The sequence below is a fragment of the Dipodomys merriami genome, unplaced genomic scaffold (assembly GCF_024711535.1).
Source record: "Dipodomys merriami isolate MVZ:Mamm:240054 unplaced genomic scaffold, mDipMer1.0.p SCAF_4, whole genome shotgun sequence".
NCBI classification, from domain to species: Eukaryota; Metazoa; Chordata; class Mammalia; order Rodentia; family Heteromyidae; genus Dipodomys; species Dipodomys merriami.
Window position 1 is genome coordinate 17,820,285 of NW_027205603.1, and position 20,278 is coordinate 17,840,562.

At 49.9% G+C, this 20,278-nt stretch overlaps 1 protein-coding gene across 1 annotated transcript in view; it reads right to left on the reverse strand.

Annotated features, from left to right (window-relative positions):
• Positions 1-6,272, reverse strand: part of Actn2 (actinin alpha 2) — a 52,849-nt gene extending 46,577 nt beyond the window's left edge. Inside the window, exon 1 of the mRNA XM_069990609.1 lies at positions 5,983-6,272. Within this exon, the coding sequence (XP_069846710.1) occupies positions 5,983-6,108 (126 nt within the window). The 5' untranslated portion in view covers positions 6,109-6,272. The remainder of the gene's footprint in view (positions 1-5,982) is intronic.
• Positions 6,273-20,278: the final 14,006 nt, after the last annotated feature.

Below are 20,278 nucleotides of genomic sequence, written 5' to 3' on the forward strand. Positions count from 1 at the left end.
GTGTGTGTGTGTGTGTGTGTGTGTGTGTGTGTGTGTGTGTGTGTGTGTGTGTGTGTGTGTGTGTGTGTGTGTGTGTGTGTGTGTGTGTGTGTGTGTGTGTGTGTGTGTGTGTGTACAGAACTTTCCTCCAACTCCTCCATCAAGGCCCGAGCCTGGCACTTGTGATTTTTCCTTCCTTGGGTATTGTCTACCCTTGCATTTACCCTGCTTCCTCTCCCTACCCAACCCCCCAGCCTCGGCTTCTGTTCTTTCTGGAAGAATCACTCTTGTTCCCAGGGAAACATGGCAGAGTTCTGACTGTCCTCCAATGGAGCCCCGATCTTGTTCCCACACCCCTGCCGGAGGCGGCTGCCCACGCCAACCCACGCCTCACCCGTGGGCGTCTGCAGCTGCAGAGGTGCAGGGCTGGCTGACAGCTTTCTGCCACTGCTTTAATGATGGCTCCCAGCGCAGAGTTCTAGTCTTCCTCCCACACGTAGACAAAACCTTATTCAGGGGCTCACGTCTCTTACGTGGTGAAATCTGGCTATACCGGCGAGGCCTCTGAACCCACCCGAGACAGGATACAAAGAGACAAGGCGTGATTGCACCTCAAGCGCCGCCCCTGGGACCCTTCAGGGCAAAACAGGTGTGTATTTATAACAGAGGTGGGCGCAGAGGTTTCCTGGGCGCCCCTCTCTCTCAGGAAGAACTTTCCCTCTAAACACGCAGGACTCTCCTGCGCTCACCAGGGTGCATGGTATTCCTATTTTGCTGCCTAGCTAGATGCAATCTCCCATTAGACGTAAACACGTTCTTCACACCAGAGGTTCACTGCTAGCAGTGCTGCTGCAGCTGGAGGCCCTGGGCGCTAAGATCTGCTCCACTGGATTGTGTAGCGGCCACCAGGGAAGAGCAGTCAGTCCTGTCCTCTCACCCGCTCTGATGGCTCCCTTCCCTGGATGGGCCCCTTCCCACTGGGATCAATCCGGAAGTGATACATGACTGTCGGTGCAGTTCTTCCAGCGCCAAAGGCCTGCGAAGGTCTTGCTGCCTGGGCTCAGAGCCCTGCTCACCCACTCACCACACCTGGTCTGGCCACTCTCACCTTGCTTCACTATCAGACTCTGCATCTTCAGCTTCCAGAAGGCTTTCTGCATTTCCTACGTCTTCCAACACATCACGAGCAGCAGACAATCCAAGGATACGAAGCTAAGTTTTGGGGGTAAACTGTGTGTGGCTTACCTTCTAACTCTGCTCTGAGTGTGCTCTTCCCGCATCTCTTTGTGAGGGGAAAAGGGAGCATCCTGTGAAATGTGGGGTACAAAGCCATCTTGTTAGTGCAACAAGGTTGCACACCCAGCGAAATTGTCATTATTCCAGTGAACCTGGTAAACTCATCCTTATTCGACCTTCTGGACCCTTGATCCTTCAGATAAGCACCTAGCATTTAATTTTCTTTTTAAAGTTCTGTATGTTTCAGTACGAAAATCTTAAGAAGTATATCAGGGGAGAAAAGAATGGAAGACAACTATAGGATGGATAAGGGTTTCATTGGGAATGATAAGTAGATAGTGGATAGTGATGATGGTTGTTGCAATAAAACACCATTGAATTATACACTTAAAGTAGTTAAAATCAGTGAGGCTAGGATGTGAGGATCATGGTTCATAGACAGCCCAGGCAGCAAGAAAGCCCATGACACTCATCTCCAATGAAGCACCAAAAAAGCCAGAAGAAGAGCTGTGGTTCAAGTGGTAGAACACTAGCCTTGGGAAAAGAAGCTCAGGGACAGCACTTGTGCCTTGAGTTCAAGCCCGAGTATCAGCACACAAAAAAGAATGGTTAAAGTCAAGCTGAAGCGGTAGAGACCTGGGTTTGAAACCAAGGCTCTGTGTAAAAATCCAAGTACTGCCCCAAACAAAGTAGCTACAGTGGTTTTATTTTCCCAATAGTATACCACACACAGTATACCACCGAGGAAAACAAAAGAGTCACTAAGGACCAAGCCCTGTCCTTCAGCTTCCTCCCACCCCCACCCCACCACGTCCAAAGTGTGGACTACTAATTAAAAATAACAAACCCAAAGATAATAATCAAACATTTACAGTCCCTAAACAGCTAGTAAAAACCCCTCCCATAGTAATCATTGTTTAGCCATTTGACCCCTGAGGGGAAAAGGCCCCACACTGTTAGGGAAGTTGAATTTTATCTCTGGTTCTAAGATAAACAAATTGAGACTAAAGATTTAGGGACTGAACAGCAGAGTTGAGCCAAGAAATTCCTCTAGCTTGTTAATTGGTCCTAACAATTAGTTCTTTTCCTCCAGGGAGAACTGTCACACCAGCCAGGGGGAGGAGTTCCCACCAGCAGCTGTCCTCTGGACGGGGGAGTTAAGAGATGGGCAGGGGGCAGGGCCCTGAGTTCTCAGTCAAAGCCCCACCCTGTGGGCAGCTGCTCCCCAGCCCATGCTTCCAGACATGTCAGCTGGGATCCATCTATAAAAACAGAGAGGACACGGAAGTGGAGCAGTGGCTCAAAGTGGTACGAGTGCTAGCTTTGAGTGCTCAGGCCCTGAGTTCAAGTACCAGGACCAGCACAAAAATATAAAAATGGCCAGGACAGCAGCAGACCTGGAACTTCCATAGGTTAGTTTACGGCCACATACAGAGGAAGGATGTCAGGAACCTTGAGGGAGGGGAACAAAGGATGCACCATCCCCCTATAAGGTCAGTGCCCCGTGCTTGAGGGGGGACACGGCACTGCCATTCCCACAAGGTTTTCTACCCACCCCCAGGCCTCCCTGGAGGTGGAGGTTCAAACTTAAGTTCTCAGCCTCCTGGAGAAATACCAGGGTTACCTGAAACTAGCTGTCCCCAAACCATGTCCTGTCTGGGAAAAGTTCTAACTACAGGCATCAGCCTCGCCCTCTTTTTTTCTACAATAGTTACAAGATGGAAGATTGTCTCCTCTGTGGGGGTTGTGCGATGTAAAAGCAGCCTTCCTTAGGCCATTCTCCACAGTTCATGGCCATGAAGTGGGCATGGACCAGGACGTGAGGGGCTCTGGGATGGGACGGTGCGCTCTCTAAGTCCCCAGTGACCTTTCGTGAAAAGCACTCCATTTATTCCTCCCAAGGCCCTTGGCAGGAAGACACTCCCCACCAGGGGGGCCAGGATTACCACCGTCCCCAGGCCTCTCGACTGTGGGTAAAATTAGGCACTGCATCCATTAGCGCGCTACCCACGTCATCGAGAGCCACCAGCATCTGTTGACAGATCGCATGCCCGGCATATCACTGAAATGGCAAGAGCAGAGAAGGCGGCCCACAATAGAAACAATGGCATCCCGTCCCTGCCGGTCGAGCAGTGCCTCACTGGACAGAAATAGAGGCCCCAGGCCTGGCCTCTCTGACCTCCAGCTTCCCTAGGATTCCTCTGAAGGGGGCAGGTTCCATACCAAAAGTGGAAAGAGAATTCTCCCTGATCTGATGAGGTCCACAGCCTCATGAAGTTTGGGGCTCCCTCCCCACCCACTGCCCCCGCCCCCGCCCTCTCTACAACTCTCCATCTAAAAAGAAAAACAGGAGTTCTTACTTTAAACCTGACAGCATTATTTTGAACTGGAATCAGGTAGTACGACTCTTTGCTAAAATAATACTTCAAGCCCTATAGGACTATAATAATACAATTACGAGGAGATTCCAAACCTAGAAACCACTACAACAAAACCAGTGTATCCAAACACAAATACAGCAAAATTAAATACAGCAACATATATATATGTATATATATATACATATATATATACATATATATATATATATATATATATATATATATATCAATGTGGCCTTGGAAAACTACCCACAATTAAACTACTTTTTTAAAATCAACAGAAACCTCTGGGGTCAAACCTTCCAGAAACAATAGGCCATCTACTTGCCCTATTCTTGAGCAATTTTTACTGTTCCTCATAAGAAAAAAAAATCTTTGGAATGAAGACATGGGACTTGAGGGTTTTTTTTTAAGCCATGAAAAGATATAATAACCAAACTTATAGGGAATTCTTTTTTAAAGAAAGCAACATACTCAATGCTAAAAGTGAAAGTCACTTTTTAACTTCTTGCAGACTGAACATACTATGCATAAACACATCCAAGTGACACAGGAAAATTCCCAGGACTTGCATTTCCAAACAATCCTTTATAGGTTTGGGGTGGTATAGAGGCTCAAGTGGTAGAGCTAGCAAGTGCAAGGTCCTAAGTTCAAATCCCAGTACTGTAAAAATAAATAAATAAACTACAACAAAAATTGTAAAAATGTTTGAACAATAAGTTGAAAGAAAGTTGAGTTTTCATAGACTCAACTTCTATCACCCTCAACATCTTGTTTCTAAGAAAGGTAGAGATGGCCAAAGCTGTACTAAGAAACTAACGGAGACCAAAATACACCTTAGTTATAGGGTTTGGTTTTTTTTAAAAAAAAAAAAAAGAAATAATAAAGGCAAGTGGTAGTATTAGGAAAGTTGACAAGAGAAATCCTGATAGGAGAGTAGTGCCGGGGACTGGGTGAGAATGTTGGAAAGGGTGACCTGGATCAAGAGGCACTGCATTCGTTTGTTAAATGGCAACTCCTTTGTATAACTACTTAAAGACAATGTAAAAATGTCTAACGTAGTGCTTGGTTATTGGGTGATTATCCAAGTACTAGACCTCACTCCTCCTGGCCACCAAGGGCTCAACCTGGGATATGGCCGTTTCCTAGGAACTTGCACAAGTTCGCGCATTGGGTCACCGTTGCTCTCCAGACTTCCTCCCAAGACCCCCCCCCCAGACCCCGAGCCAGGGAAAGCCGGGGCGCCCCGCTCCTGGAGGCTGGAAGGACGGAGGTGGGGGGGGGGAATGCCGGATCCTTGCCGTGACCCTGCTGCCCAGCTCGGGCTGGCCTGTCCGTGCGTCCTGCCTGACCGTCCAGCGAACAGGTGGAACGCGGGCTCGGCCAAGACGATGGAGAAGAGGGTTTGCCACAGCGGAATGTTCCAGCGGGCCCCGCGAGGGCCGGGCCGGGGGCCTGCGAGGCCGGCCGCGCCCTCCTCCCCGCGCTCCTCCTGGCGCTGACCTCAGGGAACTATAAATAGCGTGTGGAAACCCGCGATACTCGACCAGCGGCTGTCCAGGGTCCCGCCGCCCCTCGCAGAGCAGAAAAGCCCCCCAAAAGGGCGGCTGGGCGACCCGGAGCGCCAGAGACGCTCACCGTCGGGGAGGGGAGGGCGGGGTCGTCCCCAGCCCGGCAGTCAGGGTCACAGCCTCAGGGGTCGGGGGGCTGCGGCCTCGCGCAGGGAAGCCCTCCCCTCACACTCCTGTTCCTTGGGTAACTGTGTTACACACGCACGCGCGCGTGTCTCGTGCGCCCCGGCCGTGCGCCCTCCCCACGAGATTCCGGCTGTCTGCACGAGGCGCCCCCACCGGCTGTTCCCCCGCGCGCCCCCGCCGTGCGCCCCCCACCCGGCTGTCCCCTCTTGTGCCCCGGCCGTGCGCCCCCCTCCGGCTGCTCCCCACCCGAGCTCCCCGTCCGTGCGCCCCCCCCCCACTGACCCCCTCCTGCCCCAGCCGTGCGCCCTCCCCACGGGGCACCGGCCGCCTGCACTAGGCGCCACCCCTCCGAGTATCCCCCGGCGCGTCCCGGCCGTGCGCCCCTCCACTCGGGGCTCACGCCGTCTCCATCGTGCGTCCCCCCCCGCTGTACAGCCCCCCGCGCGCCCGGGCCACGCGCCCCGGCCGTGCGCCCTTCTGGCTGTCCCCCCCGCGCGCCCTGGCCGTGCGGCCCCCTGGCTGTCCCCCCCGCGCGCCCTGGCCGTGCGACCCCCTGGCTGTCCCCCCGCGCGCCCTGGCCGTGCGGCCCCCTGGCTGTCCCCCCCGCGCGCCCTGGCCGTGCGGCCCCCTCCCGGCTGTCCGCCCCCCGCGCGCCCCGGGCCGGCGCGAACTCGCGGCGGGCGGCTGACCTTGCGCTGCTGCTTCTCCCAGGCCGGGTCCAGGAGCAGGTCGCGGTCCCACTCCTCCTCCTGGATCATGTACTCGTCCTCGTCGTACACATAGTTGTACTGCACGCCGGGCTCGATCTGGTTCATGGTGCCGGTGGCCGTGCGGGGCTGCGGCGGGAGTGGACGGACGGCGTGCGCGGATGGGAGGCGGGAGGCGCGCGGCGGGCGGGCGGAGGTGCGGCGGGGCCGGCGGGCGGGTGACCTTCGCGGTCTGCTGCTCCGGGGAGACCGGTGGGGGTGCTGGCACTCGGGGAAGCTCCAGCTCGAGACCCGGCGGCTGTGCGCCGCTTAATACCCCCGCTGCGCATCACGTGCCGCCAGCCACGCCCCCGCCCTCTGGCCACGCCCCGACACGCCCGGATCCACGCAAATCACGCCCCCTGGCGGCCAGGCCACGCCCCGGACACACCCTCCTCCCCGTGGGCCACGCCCCAGTCGCACCCGGATCCGAGCAGGCCACGCCCCAGACGCGCCTAGGTCCGGCTCCGCGATCCTCGCGGTCCCGAGGCTAGGCACGGAGGTGGCCAGCGCCCATCGGAGCGCTCGAGACACCCATTCCTTTCCCTGTGGGCGACCTCCTGGGGCGGGGGAAGGTGGGGAGGGGACGCCTACGGGGCCTGGGTCCGGCACCTGCTTTGCATATCATTTGCATACTCTCGTTTTCCTTGTGTCCCCATCTTTCCATTGGAAGCGCCCTTCCTCTTCGCCCTCCCCTTGTGTCTCTCCCTCGCTCTCCTCCTTCCCCCAACCCCTGCTCCGGCCCTGCCTCACCTTTCCATCTGGCCCAACTACGACGTGTGAGACCTGAGTCCCTGCACCCGGGCTACTGCGGCTGCACCAGGCCGGGCACAGGCCCTGGCCCTGGTCCAGCCGCGGTGCATTAACACCTAGGATCCCAGGGCCTCAGGGTCCCGGGACACAGGCCCTGGCCCTGGCCCAGCAGCCGTACGTTAACCCCCAGGCCTAGGATCCCAGGCTCCTGGGCACAGGCCCTGGCCCAGGAGCTGTGCATTAACCCCCCAGGATCCCAGGGCCCCAGGGTCCTGGGGCACAGGCGCATTCACCGCCCAGTGCCTAGGACCCCAGCTACACAGAGGGGCTGAAGGGAGCCTGGTTCCCATTAAGTTTTGTTTTTGTTTTTGTTTTTTGTCAGTCATGGGGCCTGAACTCTGGGCCTGAGCACTGTCCCTCAGTTCTTGAGCCACAACACCACTTCCAGCTTTTTCTGCTTATGTGGTGCTGAGGAATCGAACCCAGGGCCTCATGCATGCAAGGCAGGCACTCTACCACTGAGCCACCTTCCCAGCCCCCCCATTAAGTTTATATGAATGGAATAAAAATTGCCAGCAGGCGCTACAGGATTGTTTGTGATTCCCCGGCTACCAATTTGGCGACCAATTGTTGAAAAGTGTGCCTGGAATCATTCCTTTATTGTTTTGGTTAAAGACTTTGACAACTAGCAAATACATGGCGTAAATGAGGAGGGAGGTTTGAAGGGGGAGGAGGCTGTTGTGCTTCTACTGGGACTTGAACTCAGGTCTTGGTGCTTTTATTTGGCTGTGTGTGTGTGTGTGTGTGTGTGTGTGTGTGTGTGTGTGTGTGTGTGTGCCAGTCCTAAAACTTGAACACAGGACCTGGGCACTGTCCTTTAGCTTTTTTCTTTTTTCTTTTGCCAGTCATGGTGCTTGAACTCTGGGCTTGGGCGCTGTCCCTCAGATCTTCAGCTCAAGGCTAGCACTCTACCACTTGAGTCACAGTGCCACTTCCAGCTTTTTCTGCTTATGTGGTGCTGAGGAATCGAACCCAGGGCCTCATGCATGTGAGGCAAGCACTCTACCACTGAGTCATCTTCCCAGCCCTGTCCCATAGCTTTTTAAAGCTCAAAGCTGGCATTCATATCTCTTGAGCCACAGCTCCACTTCCAGCTTTTTGTGGTTAATTGGAGGCAAGCGTCTCATGGATTTTCCTGCCTGGGTTGGCTTTGAACCTCAATCCTCAGATCTCAGCCTCCTGAGAACTAAAGTTTGGGGGGTGATAGATGCATTCATTCTCATTTGCCATGGTAGTTTCACAGGTGTACAAATGTATTAGAACTTAGCAGATTGTACATTTTAAATACTCACGGTTCATTTTATGCCAATTATAGCTCACCAAAGCTGTTTAAAAATTAACTGTGTGTTTCTCTGTGATCTGAACAATTTGGACTGGCTCAGCACCTACAGATGGTGGTTCTTTCAGAGTTATCTCACAAATTTCAAAGTTTAATATTCTGTCCCTGTTTGGAGCTGTCAAAGGCCTTTTCTTCCCAGAAGTGACTCACCTCCCTCTTTCAAAACCTTTTTTTTGGGGGGCGGGCCTTGAACTTTGGGCCTGAGCTCTGTCCCTCAGCTCTTCAGCTCATAGGCGAGCACTCTACCCCTTGAGCCACAGTGCCACTTCTGGTGATTAATTGGAGATAAGAGTCTTAGACTTGGGCTGGGAAGGTGGCTCAGTGGTAGAGCGCTTGCCTTGCATGCTCGAGGCCCTGGGTTCGATTCCTCAGCACCACATAAGCAAAAAAAGAAAAAAGCCGGAAGTGGCGCTCTGGCTCAAGTGGTAGAGTGCTAGCCTTGAGCTGAAGAGCTGAGGGACAGCGCCCAGGCCCAGAGTTCAGGCCCCACGACCGGACCCAAAAAAACAACAACAAAAAAAAAAAAAAAAAAAAAAGAGTCTTAGACTTTCCTGCCTGAGTTGGCTTTGAACTGTGATCCTCAGATCTCAGCCTCCTGAGTAGCTGGGATTCTTTTTCAGATAGATTCTCAGGATTTTCCCTCGGGCAACTTCAAGCCACCACCTTCCCATTTTTGCCTTCCATGGACCATCACCCTCCAGACTCCTCGGCCTTTGGACCTGGAGTTGAACCAGAGACTCTCTAGGGAATTTCCAGGCCTTCAGTTCACATGTGTGCTGTAGGTTTCCACAGAGGAGGAACTGCATTGGTATTAAACCTCACCAGACACATGGTGCGGTGGATTGCCATTGTCTCTGGCCGGCATTATCGGGCGGGTGAAGAGCCCTGTGTACAGAACTGCTCCTTGCACTGGCTCTAGACATCTGGCATGGTGGACATCCAGGAAAGGAGCTGGTCCGTCCCCTGGGCGCCCAGCCTCACAACTTGATTGGACTGAAGTAAACATACTCCAGCCTCCATTGAGAGACCTTCTTTCTTGACCTTGCACCAGTGTGCCAAATTTGGAATGCCCAGGGACTCACACTCTTGCTTGACTTGTCTGCTCCACACAGGTGCTTTTCTGACCAGGCTGGCTTCAAGCCACGATCTTCAGATCCTCAGATCTCAGCCTCCTGAGTAACTAGGATTACAGATGTGAGCCACTGGCTCACCGGCAAGTTCTGCTTTTTAAATCTACATTTTGGATGTGACAAATGTCCTTGTGTGAAGAGCCAATTAAGGAAGCTAAGGGACATCTCCAAATTCAGATGTCAATCACGTAGAAACAAAGGTAAAAGCAATTTATTTTGTTTAAGAACATTCTATCCATCCATAAAATGTTTGTATTTGGGGAAAAAAAATCCCAGATTATCCAACCAACCACAGAGACCTGATAGAAAGAGGAGGTAATTGCCACCATTTAGTTTATACAATTTGTACCATTTTTTTTTTTACTGTGAACATGATACATTTATAATAAATGCTGTCATTTATTGTTCCAGCTGTGTTCCTGCCAGAGAGGAGAACAATACACATCAGCAATTGAACATCACCTCTATTAATGCAATTTAAGTGTTCACATGCCTACCACAGCTCCTATTGAATTTGCCAGTCAGTTAAAACACCTAAGTCTTTTTTTTTTCTTTCACAGAACCAAAAAGCAAAAGATACGATTCAAACCAATTATTGTTACTTCCTCTTCAGAACAGACTTACAACCACAGGAAATCTTTGGCATTTTAAATACTCATTCCTGCCCCTTCGCTTTCCTATTGATGATGTTTACCATTTCTTGAGTTGTCTCTAGGTTCCAAGCCCCTCAAAAAACAAGAAAACACAGGTGGGTTGGTGTGTGGTACGAGCCATTCACTGTGCGGGGAGGTATTGCAATTTGTGTTTGATAAATGAACTTTGAAAGCATGATATTTCTCCTTAACTCTACAACCAAGCCGTGTTAGCCAAGACTTGTGAATCCTTGGAGAAATTTTGTATGCATATGCATGCTGAAATATTACTTTTATAACACGTGAGTGTTATAAAGACTAGGAATTATTGTGTGACTTCCTGTTTTAGAGGTCGCACTACCTTGAATATTTTTCTAGATGTCTCCATGCAGGTCATAGAAAAGGATCTCGAGGATCTCCGACTGTGATCCTACCATCCTCCGCTTCCCAAGTAGTAAAAGTTTATGGGCATGAGCCACCAGTGCCCGGCTTCTGGGAATGATATTTAGGAAGAAGTAACAGCAACTGCAGGGGATGGATAGATTTTAAATCATTTTTAGACTTGCAGGGGAAAAAAAAAAACTAACCAGAAGCTGAGCACTGGTGGCTCACACCTGTAATCCTAGCTACTGAGGAGGCTGAGAGCTGAGGATAGCAGTTCAAAGCCAGCCCGGGCTTGAAAGTCCAAGAGACTCTTATATCCAATAAACCACCAGAAAACCGGAAGTGGTGCTGTGGCTCAATTGGTAGAGCACTTGCCTTGAGCTGAAGAGCTGAGGAACAGCGCCCAGGCCGAGAGTTCAAGCCCCATGACCAACAAAAAAAAAAAAAAAAAACTAATGGGAAGTAAGTCCTCATATACTCCCTCACTTACATCTATCCCCTCAATGTTTCTTGCATTATTTACATCTGCATGAACATAATGCATTTGTTAAGCTATCAGGAAATGTTGACCAATTGCTATTAACTAAATCCACAGTGTGTTAGGGGTCACTATGGGTGACTATGGGTTTTAACAGTGTGCAGCGCATTTGCCCATCATTAAAGTGTTAGACTTTATCATCCTGCCCTTCTTCCCCCACCCAGCTCCAGGACTGATTGATTGATTGATTGTGGGGCTTGAACTCAGGACCTGGGTTTTGTCCCTAAGCACTTTTGCTCTCCAGACTACTGTCTACCACTTTGACTTACAGCACCACTTCAAATTTCTAGTGGTTAATTGGAGATAAGAGTCTCACAGACTTTCCAGCCCAGGCTGGCTTTGAACCATGATCCTCAGATCTCAGCCTCCTGAGTAGCTAAGATTACAAGCATGAGCCACTGGCGCCTGGCCCAGAAGATCTTCTGACTTTGTTCATAGTTGTCCTTTCCAGAATATTGTGTAATCAGAATCACTTAGTAAGTAGAGTTTTAAGATTGAATTCTTTCACTTGATAATATGCATTCACACACTAAACCTTTCCCATGTCTTTTCATGCCTTGGCCTAATAACCAATTCTTTTTTCTTTCCTCTTTCTTTTTTTTTTTAGGGGGGGTCCAGTCGTGGGGCCTGAACTCTGGGTCTGGGCACTGTCCCTCAGCTCTTCAGCTCAAGGCTAGCGCTCTACCACTTGAGCCACAGCACCACTTCCAGCTTTTTTCTTTTTTGCTTATGTGGTGCTGAGGAATCGAACCCAGGGCCTCAGGCATGCAAGGCAAGTGCTCTACCACTGAGCCAACTTCCCAGCCCCTCTTTCTTTCTTTTCTTTCTTTCTTTCTTTTCTTCGCTTCCTTCCTTCCTTCCTTCCTTCCTTCCTTCCTTCCTTCCTTCCTTCCTTCCTTCTTTCCTTCCTTCCTTCTCCCCCGCCTCTCTTTCCTAGGCACCACATAATATTCCATTGTCTGGGCATTCTGCAGTCCACACACTTTCTTACCTAAGGGCATCTTGGTTGCTTCCAAGCTTTGGTCACTGTGAATAGAGTTGTTATGAACATCCATGGGCAGGTTTCGTGTTTTCAATTCATTTGAGTCAAATGCCAAGAGCACTACAGCTATGTCCTAAGTTGTAAGAAACCAAATGTCTTCCAGAGTGGCCCTATCATTTTGCAGCTCTGTCAGCCTCGTTCCTGGTGTATAGTAGCAGCTCATTGCTTCTGTTTTCAATACTTCACAATGCCAGGGAAAGCATCTTTTCATGTACTTCTTTACCAGCTAAGTAATTTTTTTTTCCTTGAAGTTCAGACTGGCTGTTCAGACTTCAGCTTCTCTCTCCACCACCACATAGCCCAGTCCTGGGGCTCAAACCCAGGGCCCCATAAATGTTAGTCAAGTTGCCTCTTGAGCCACATCCCCAATCCTTTTGTTTACCCTTTTTTTTGTGTGATAGAGTCTTACTAATATTGCTGGCCACAACTGGAGATCCTCTGATCTCTGCCTCCCCAGTAGCTGGGCTTACGTACAGCTTACTGCTATACCAAGCTCCTTTTAGCTCATTTTAAAATTTGGATTAAGGGGTTTTTTTTGATTCAATTTTAGGAATTCTTTATACATTGGGTTCTTTTAAGAATTCTTTATACTGAGCTGGGAATGTGGCTTAGTGGTAGAGTGCTTGCCCAGCATGCATGAAGCCCTGGGTTCAATTCCTCAGTACCACATACACAGAAAAAGCAGGAAGTGGCTCTGTGGCTCAAGTGAAAGAGCACTAACCTTGAGCAAAAGAAGCTCAGGGACAGTTCCTAGGCCCTGAGTTCAAACCCCAGGGCTGGCAAAAAAAAAAAATTCTTTATCTATTTGGCCCCAGTTTTTCATGAGATGTACACTTTGTGATTACTTTTACCCTAACTGATGGCTGATCTTTTCATTTCTTAACACTGTCCTTTACAGATCAATAGTTTAAATTTTCACAGGCTTCCAAGAATTTTTCCTTATATTTTTGTCATAATATTTAAAAACTAAGCCAGGTCTTAGTAACTCACACCTGTAATCCTAGCTACTCAAGAGGCTGAGATTTGAGGATCACAGTGCAAACCAGCCCAAGTAAGAAGGCCATGAGACTCTTATCTCCAAGTAATCACCTAAAAACTGGAATTGGAGCTATGGTTCAAAGTGATAGAGCACTAGCCTTGGGCAAAAACACTCAGGGATAGTGCCCAGGCCCTGAGTTCAAGCCCCACAAATGACAAAATAAGATAAACTAAAATAAAAAAAAAACGAATCGCCAAAACCAAGGTTACCTAGATATTCTCATTTGTTATCTTGTAAGAGCTTTGTAGCTTTGCATTTCATACTTACTAATTTAAGTTAATGGACTATACATTCCATTTTCTTTTGGAACGAATCGCCTCCATAGTTTTCCTTTATTTTTTTATTGTTTTTGTCAGTCATGGGGCTTCAACTCTAGGCCTGGGCCAGGTCCCTCAGCTCTTCAGCTCAAGACTAGCCCTCTACCTCTTGAGCCACAGCGCCACTTCTGGTTTTCTGAGTTGTTTATTGGAGATAAGAATCTCTTGGACTTTCGTGCCCAGGTTGGCTTTGAATCTCGATCCTCAGATCTCAGCCTCCTGAGTAGCTAGGATTATAGGCGTGAACCACCAGCACCCGGCTTAGTTTTCCATTTTAATGGGTGCATGCATGATATTTCCCAGTTTGCATTCTTCTAAGTTACACTCAAGAAATTAGGTTTCCCCTCATCTTTTTGTCCTGCCAAGTGTCCTTGTCCATGAAAAGAGCAATATTAACAGTCCATTACAGGGCATCCCAGCCCCTTGGATACAGGAAGTAGCTTCTTTAGTGTAAGCACATAGAGCAGTTAGTGAAGTTATCACATAATTAGGAAGTGATCCTCTTTTACCAGTGGAATGACTCGGGGCCAAGGAGGAGCTGTCAGTCTGCATCTAACTTAGCCCACGCCACAGCGGCCCTTGGAGTCCCTAAGATGGAGTGTTCAAAGAAAGCCCAGTGTTCTACAGGGCTGGCTGCTGGTGTTAAGCGAACACGCATGGCGACAGGTGGAGACACTACAAATAGCCCTGGCCTAAGAATGGAAAAAATGATAAGCTGTGGCCAAGGCTTTCAAAGTGCCTCGGTGACAGGAATGCAAGGGCCGGGCTGAGACTCTGGAGGGCGGATCACAGGCCTAGAGACATGGATGGCAAGTCATGTCCGGCCCCACTCCACCCAGGACAGAAAACTCCAACATGGCTGTGTGGCCCACTGAGCGCGCCTCACCAACTTCCCGGATGTGGTGGCGGATCTGGGCTGGGTGCACGCTGGCCCTGGGAGGGGCTGGCTTTCTGGGACAGCCAGGCAGTGGGGCTCAGTGCTGCTGGACCACCTGCTGTGTCTCACGTGACCTGAAACGGCAGGGGCGATGGAGGTGGATTGAGAAGCTCTGGGTTTAAATCCCAGCTCCACTTGTGGATTCCTTGACCACTTGTGGCCTGGAAATTTCTCATCTTTAAAGCAGGGGGATGCACTGGCTTTACAGGTGGGGTGTCCATGAGTAATTAAATGAAATTGATTGTCTGGTGCCTTCTTCTGGGAAAGAGGGGCTGAGCCAGGATTCCAGGCCCTGCCACAGGCCCCAGATCAGGAGACTGAAGACCAAGAGCCCCTGGGACCCATGCTCCTGCCCAGAGAAAGAAAGGGGACAGAAGAAGAGAAGGCAAAAGACAGTGCTGGTCCAGGGCCTGGGCTGGCCTAGTGCTCGGCCTGAGCAAGAACTAACTTTCTCTTTCCTTCCTTCCTTCCTTCCCTCCTGCCTTTTTCCTTCCTTCCTTCCTTCCTTTTTCCTTTCTTCCTTCCTCCTTCCCTCCCTTTTCCTTCTTCCCTTCCTTCTGTTTTCTTCTTTTTCATTTTCTGTTTTTCTTTGATGGTTCTTAGGCCCTCACACACACACTAGACAAATACTCTACCACTTGAGTTAGGCCCTCCTTTCCCTGGCCAGAAATAATCCTCCTCCTCCTCCTCCTCTTCCTCCTCCTCCTCTTCCTCCTCTTCCTCCTCGTCCTCCTCGTCCTCCTCCTCTTCTCCTCCTCCTCTTCTTTTCTTCTTCTTCTCCTTTTCCTTCTTCTTCTTCCTCTTCCTCTTCTTCTTATTCTGGCCTTGCATTTTCATTTTGCACACTGAGCACCATAAATTAGGGAGCTGGTTCTATTTGTACCTGGGGTTTGTCAAATAAACTTTCCATGAGCATATGTCATTATCTTGTTTGTTTGTTTTTGGGTCCAGTCGTGGGGTCTGAACTCTGGGCCTGGGCGCTGTCCCTCAGCTCTTTAGCTCAAGGCTAGCGCTCTACCACTTGAGTCACAGCGCCACTTCCGGCTTTTTTTCTTTTTGCTTATGTGGTGCTGAGGAATCGAACCCAGGGCCTCAGACATGCAAGGCAAGCGCTCTACCACTGAGCCACCTTCCCAGCCCAGATGTCATTATCTTGTGTGTGTGTGTGTGTGTGTGTGTGTGTGTGTGCCTGTGTGCATACATGTATGCAGACACATGCACATGTACGCACATCTATGTGTGTGTTCCGATACTGGGATTTGAATTTATGGCTTTGTGCTTCCTCTTAGCTTTTTCTCTCAAGGCTAGGGTTTTACCACTTGAGCCATACCTCTACTGTAAACTTTTTGCTGGCTAACTGAAGAGCCCAACAAACGTTTCTACCCAGACTGACTTCAAACCTTGATCCTCAGATCTCAGCCTCCTGAGCAGCTAGGATTACAGGTGTGAGTCACCAGCACCTTTTCAAAAGGAGCCATTCCTACTCCACATAAATAACTTGCTTGCAAATCATTCCTTTCACCTAGGGTAGAAGCTATGGAGTTAATTTATCTTTGATCCTTGTTGCAGAGGGAAGAGTCTGCCCTCCGCTCCCTGTGTGTGGAGCCCTGCCTGCCCGCCCTCCCCTGCAGCCTCCTTCACTCCCACCCCTGGGCCAGGCTAGCCCTGGGTGCACAGCTTGGAAGCACAGAAGGCGCCTCCCGCCTTGGGGGCAGCTGACGTGAGCCGGGTCAAGGCCACAGACGTGCACTGACAAACTGAAGACATCCACGTCTTTTTTTAGGTAGGGATTTCCTACCCTGGCACACCCCTGGGGTTTGTGTTCCTCTTCATCGGAGCTGGCAAGAGTGCCAGGCTCTAGAGAGCTCTGTAGTTATATCAAAATCCTGGGGAGAGAGAAAGCTGCCATCTACTTCTATTGCTTCCCTGGGGTGTGGGGCCTTGAGCTCATAGAAACAGACAAACTCCATAAGTTGTACCAAAGGGCCATGAGACACCAGACACTGGAGAGCCGTCGACTATGTGAATGCTTTATCAGGTTCTAGTTCTCAAAGGATAGTCAAGGGTCCTAAGTTGGGCTTACCAGGTGTTGGGGGGTTCTGCTCACATCTCATAAAGATCATCCAGAACCGTGAGAGAAGGGCAGATGAGGCCCCAAAACAATCCATTACCCCTCTTTCTCCATAGCTCAATGTGTGTGTGCAAGGTAGAGTGAGAGCACCCAGACCCTGAGTTCAAGCCCCAGTCCAGCCCTAAAAATACCTAGCTGTACCTGCGAGAAAGGAAAGGAGACTGGCAGCCAAAGGAAGCCAAAGAAAACGCTCACAAAAGCCAGGCTGCCATTTTACCATCGCCACAACCCATGGGCATTTATTCCTCATGGGACTGGTGTGCATCATCCTCACGGGAATGTGTCATCCGAAAGCAGGAGGAGCACGTGGGGACGATGTCCCGAGAGACAGAGCGTCTGTCCACATGCCCGACATGCTGGGACACAGCCACCGCATCCACTCTCCCCAGGATCCCTAAGGCTTGGTAGGGTGGAGGAGACATTCACACAGAAACAAATACCCACAGGACAGCGGGAAGATGCCACGGCAGAGGGTGGGCTGTCCACGGCGGACGTCCAGCCTGGCCGGTGCGTGGCTGCTCCTTAGACTTGACTACAGTGTGGTTATTTGTGCTTCTCCCAAGCCCCCACGCTCAGGTCACTTGCTCTTCACAGCAGCCTGGAGCACAGGCCAGATGGCTGCCATTTCCTCTGCTCACAGAGGAGGACATGGACCTGCCCTGCCCCCAATGTCATCCCCCCTTCTAGAAGAGGCCGGTGGGGCGGGACCAGGTGCTCAGGTCCCAGGCCACCGCTCTCATTCTTCACTCTGCACTGAAGAGGACAAGGACTCCCTGAATCTCAAAGCATGGAGGACTGAGGAGGAAACTGACAAGTTCCACTACAACAGGACTCTAGAAAGAAAGAAGGAGGGAGGGGAAAAAGGGAAAGGGAAAGGGCAGGAGAGGGGAAGGGATAACTATGTTGGTTTTTCTTGGATATCTTACATTTGGTGTGAAAACAGCAAATTGAAAGACATCTACAGAATTTGACTTAGCGAATTGAAATTTTCCATTCAAAAACAACTATTGAGTAATTTCTGCATGCAAATCACAAGTTAAGAGTGATGTGAACTTGGTCTCAAGGAATTAATAGAATTCTATTCTATTTAATTCGAGGAACAGAATAAAAGACTAAAAACAATAAAAACTACACTAGAGTGCTAGAGAAGATCAGAGGTGGAAGAATTCATCTAAATACGGCAGAAGATGATAAGCAACTTTGAAGATGACAATGGCCAGGTTTCCCCTCTAAGGGTGAACGATAACAGTAGTTACAGCCATTCAGGAAACATTTATTGATTGGTTGTGTGTATGTATACATGTGCTATTTCTGGGGCTTTGACTTAGGGCCTGGGTGCTGTTGTCCCTAAGCTCTTTTTGCTCAAAGCTAGTGCTCTACCACTGTGAGCCAAAGTGCCATTTCTGGTTTTCTGATGGTTAATGGGAGAGAAGAGTCTCACAGAGACTTTTCTTCCTGGGCTAGCTTTGAACCATGATTCTCAGATCTCAGTCTCCTGAGGTATGAGCCATCAGTGCCCATTATCATCACATTTTACTACGTACATTTAAAATATCATTTCCTGGGATGAATGGTAGAGTGCTTACTTCACATGTGTAAGGCCCCAGTTTGATTCCTAGAACAACAAACACAGTGAGATACAATATTCACACTGGATACTTATTTCTGAGGTTGCAGTAGCTTCTTTTTCCTTCTTCTCTTCTTATTCTTCCTCTTCTGCATTGCTTTCTCTCTTTTTTAAAAACTGTTTTGGTTTGGTTTGGGATTTTTTTTTTTTTGGTTTGTTTTTTGTTTTTTTGGGTCTTTTTTCTGAGGATCGAACCCAGAACACTGTACTTGCTAGGCAAGTACTTTGCCACTGAGCTACGTACGTCCCAGCCCTTTCTTAAGCAAGAGGAAATACACCTTCAAGTGCCATGATCCACACTGCTGTTTGTGTGAGAGCCAGTAGTGGGGCTTAAACTCAGGGCCTTGATCTCTTGCTTGGCTTTTTTGCTCAAGGTGGGCGCTCTACCACTTGAGCCACATCTCCAGTCCCCTCATCTCCCTCAGTGGGAGACCTCACAGTCTCTTGTGTGCCCTGCAGTCTGCTTCATTATCACCTAACCAGGAACTTGGCTGTGAACTTCACCCTGGCAGGAGGAGGGGCAGCCCAGCAGGTGGCATCTGAGCTTCCTATGCGGACAGGCAGGTCCTCACATGTGGCCATCTGAGAACCACAGCTCTATAGAAATGGGGACCCCCCCCCCCGAGTTCACCCTCCAAGGGCGCCCACCACAGTCCCCCACTTCTGGTTTTAGATTTCGCCCTGCATTTATGCCATGAAATGGCTGAGCGAGTGTCTGCAAATGGGGGCTTGTTTGGGTTTCCCTTTGATGCACTTGGAGGTCAAAGGTCAGGGCCCAAATCACCCGCACTTCCTGACTCATCCCTCCTGAGCTCACAGCCACAGGAGGACATTCACTGGGTGCAACCTGGGTGGCAGAAAGGTGCATCTGCGTGAACGCCATCACCGGCATGTGTCCAGCCAGCCCTGAACTTCGGGGATTTGAGAAGCCACAGTTGATAACATCCAAACTCACACCCTAAGTCTTCTAGGATCAACCCTAAGACGCTCTGGTGGCTGCTGTCAACATGTTATTATGCCTACCCCTTCTCCCTCGCCCTCAGACGCCCTCAGACGCCCTTGCTGCTGGCCGATACCAACGGGGAAGTGCGCAGGGCAGCACTGTGCTGGGGCTGAGCCCGGGGACATCCTTCTGAGTGCTTTCTAGATCCCTTCCAAACTGTCAGGAGTTGAAAAGACCAACCACAACAAATGTGGCAGATGCACACAGTGGGGGTGTTATTCAGGCTTAAAGACAAATAAAATACCGACACACGCAACAATATTGAAGCACTTCAAAAATATCACAGCAAAGGAAGGAAACTAGCCCTAGATGTGCACATAGAGTATTCATTATTTATATAAAATGTCCAGAGGAGGCAGAGACCATAGAGACAGAGGCACATGGTATTTTGGGGACAGAGACCTGTGACTGTTCAAAGGCTTTGGGCTTTGGGGTAGAGGATGATGTTATGAAACACTGTGGATGTAACAAAACCCACTGGATTGTAAGTTTTAAAAAATAAAAATAAGCCGGGCAGCCAGCTCATGCCTGTCATCCTAGCTACTCAAGAGGCTAAGATCTGAGAATTGCGGTTCAAAGCCAGCCCGGGCAGGGAAGTCCATGAAACACTCCTCTCCAATAAACCACCAGAAAACCAGAAGTGGCGCTGTGGCTCAAGTGGTAGAGCACTCATCTTGAGCTGAGGAGCTGAGGGACAGTGGCCAGGCCCAGAGTTCAAGCCCCACAACTGACAAAAATAAAATAAAATAAAAATAAAACAAAGCTGGGTGCTGGTGGCTCACACCTGTAATCCTAGCTACTCAGGAGGCCGAGATCTGAGGATTGCAGTTTGAAGCCAGCCTGGGCAGAAAAGTTTCCATGAGACTCTTATCTCCAATGAACCATTCAAAATCCAGAAGTAGAGCTGTGGTTCACATGGTAGAATGCTAGCCTTGAGCAAAAGAGCTCCCTGGGCCCTGAGTTCAAGCCCTACAACCAACAAAAACAACAACAAAAACTACCAAGTAGGGAAAACAAAATGTCAGGAGCACATTTGGCAAATGACTGGACAAGCCAGGACTATCATGCTTTGAGACTTGAGGTGCGTTGCAGAATTCTGGGGAACCTTTTCCAAACTGTGTCTGCTAATCTCTTCCCCCAGTCCTTTAGTGTTAGAGCCCTGCTCACCTCCACCCTGCTCCAAAAACATTCCCTGATCTCTGTGGGTAGAGAAGGGCTTTATTAGATTTAAATTTAGCACTGGAGTTATGGAGAAACCTATCTATGTCTAGCATCCAAACATTCTCAGACCTGGCCCTGACGACTGG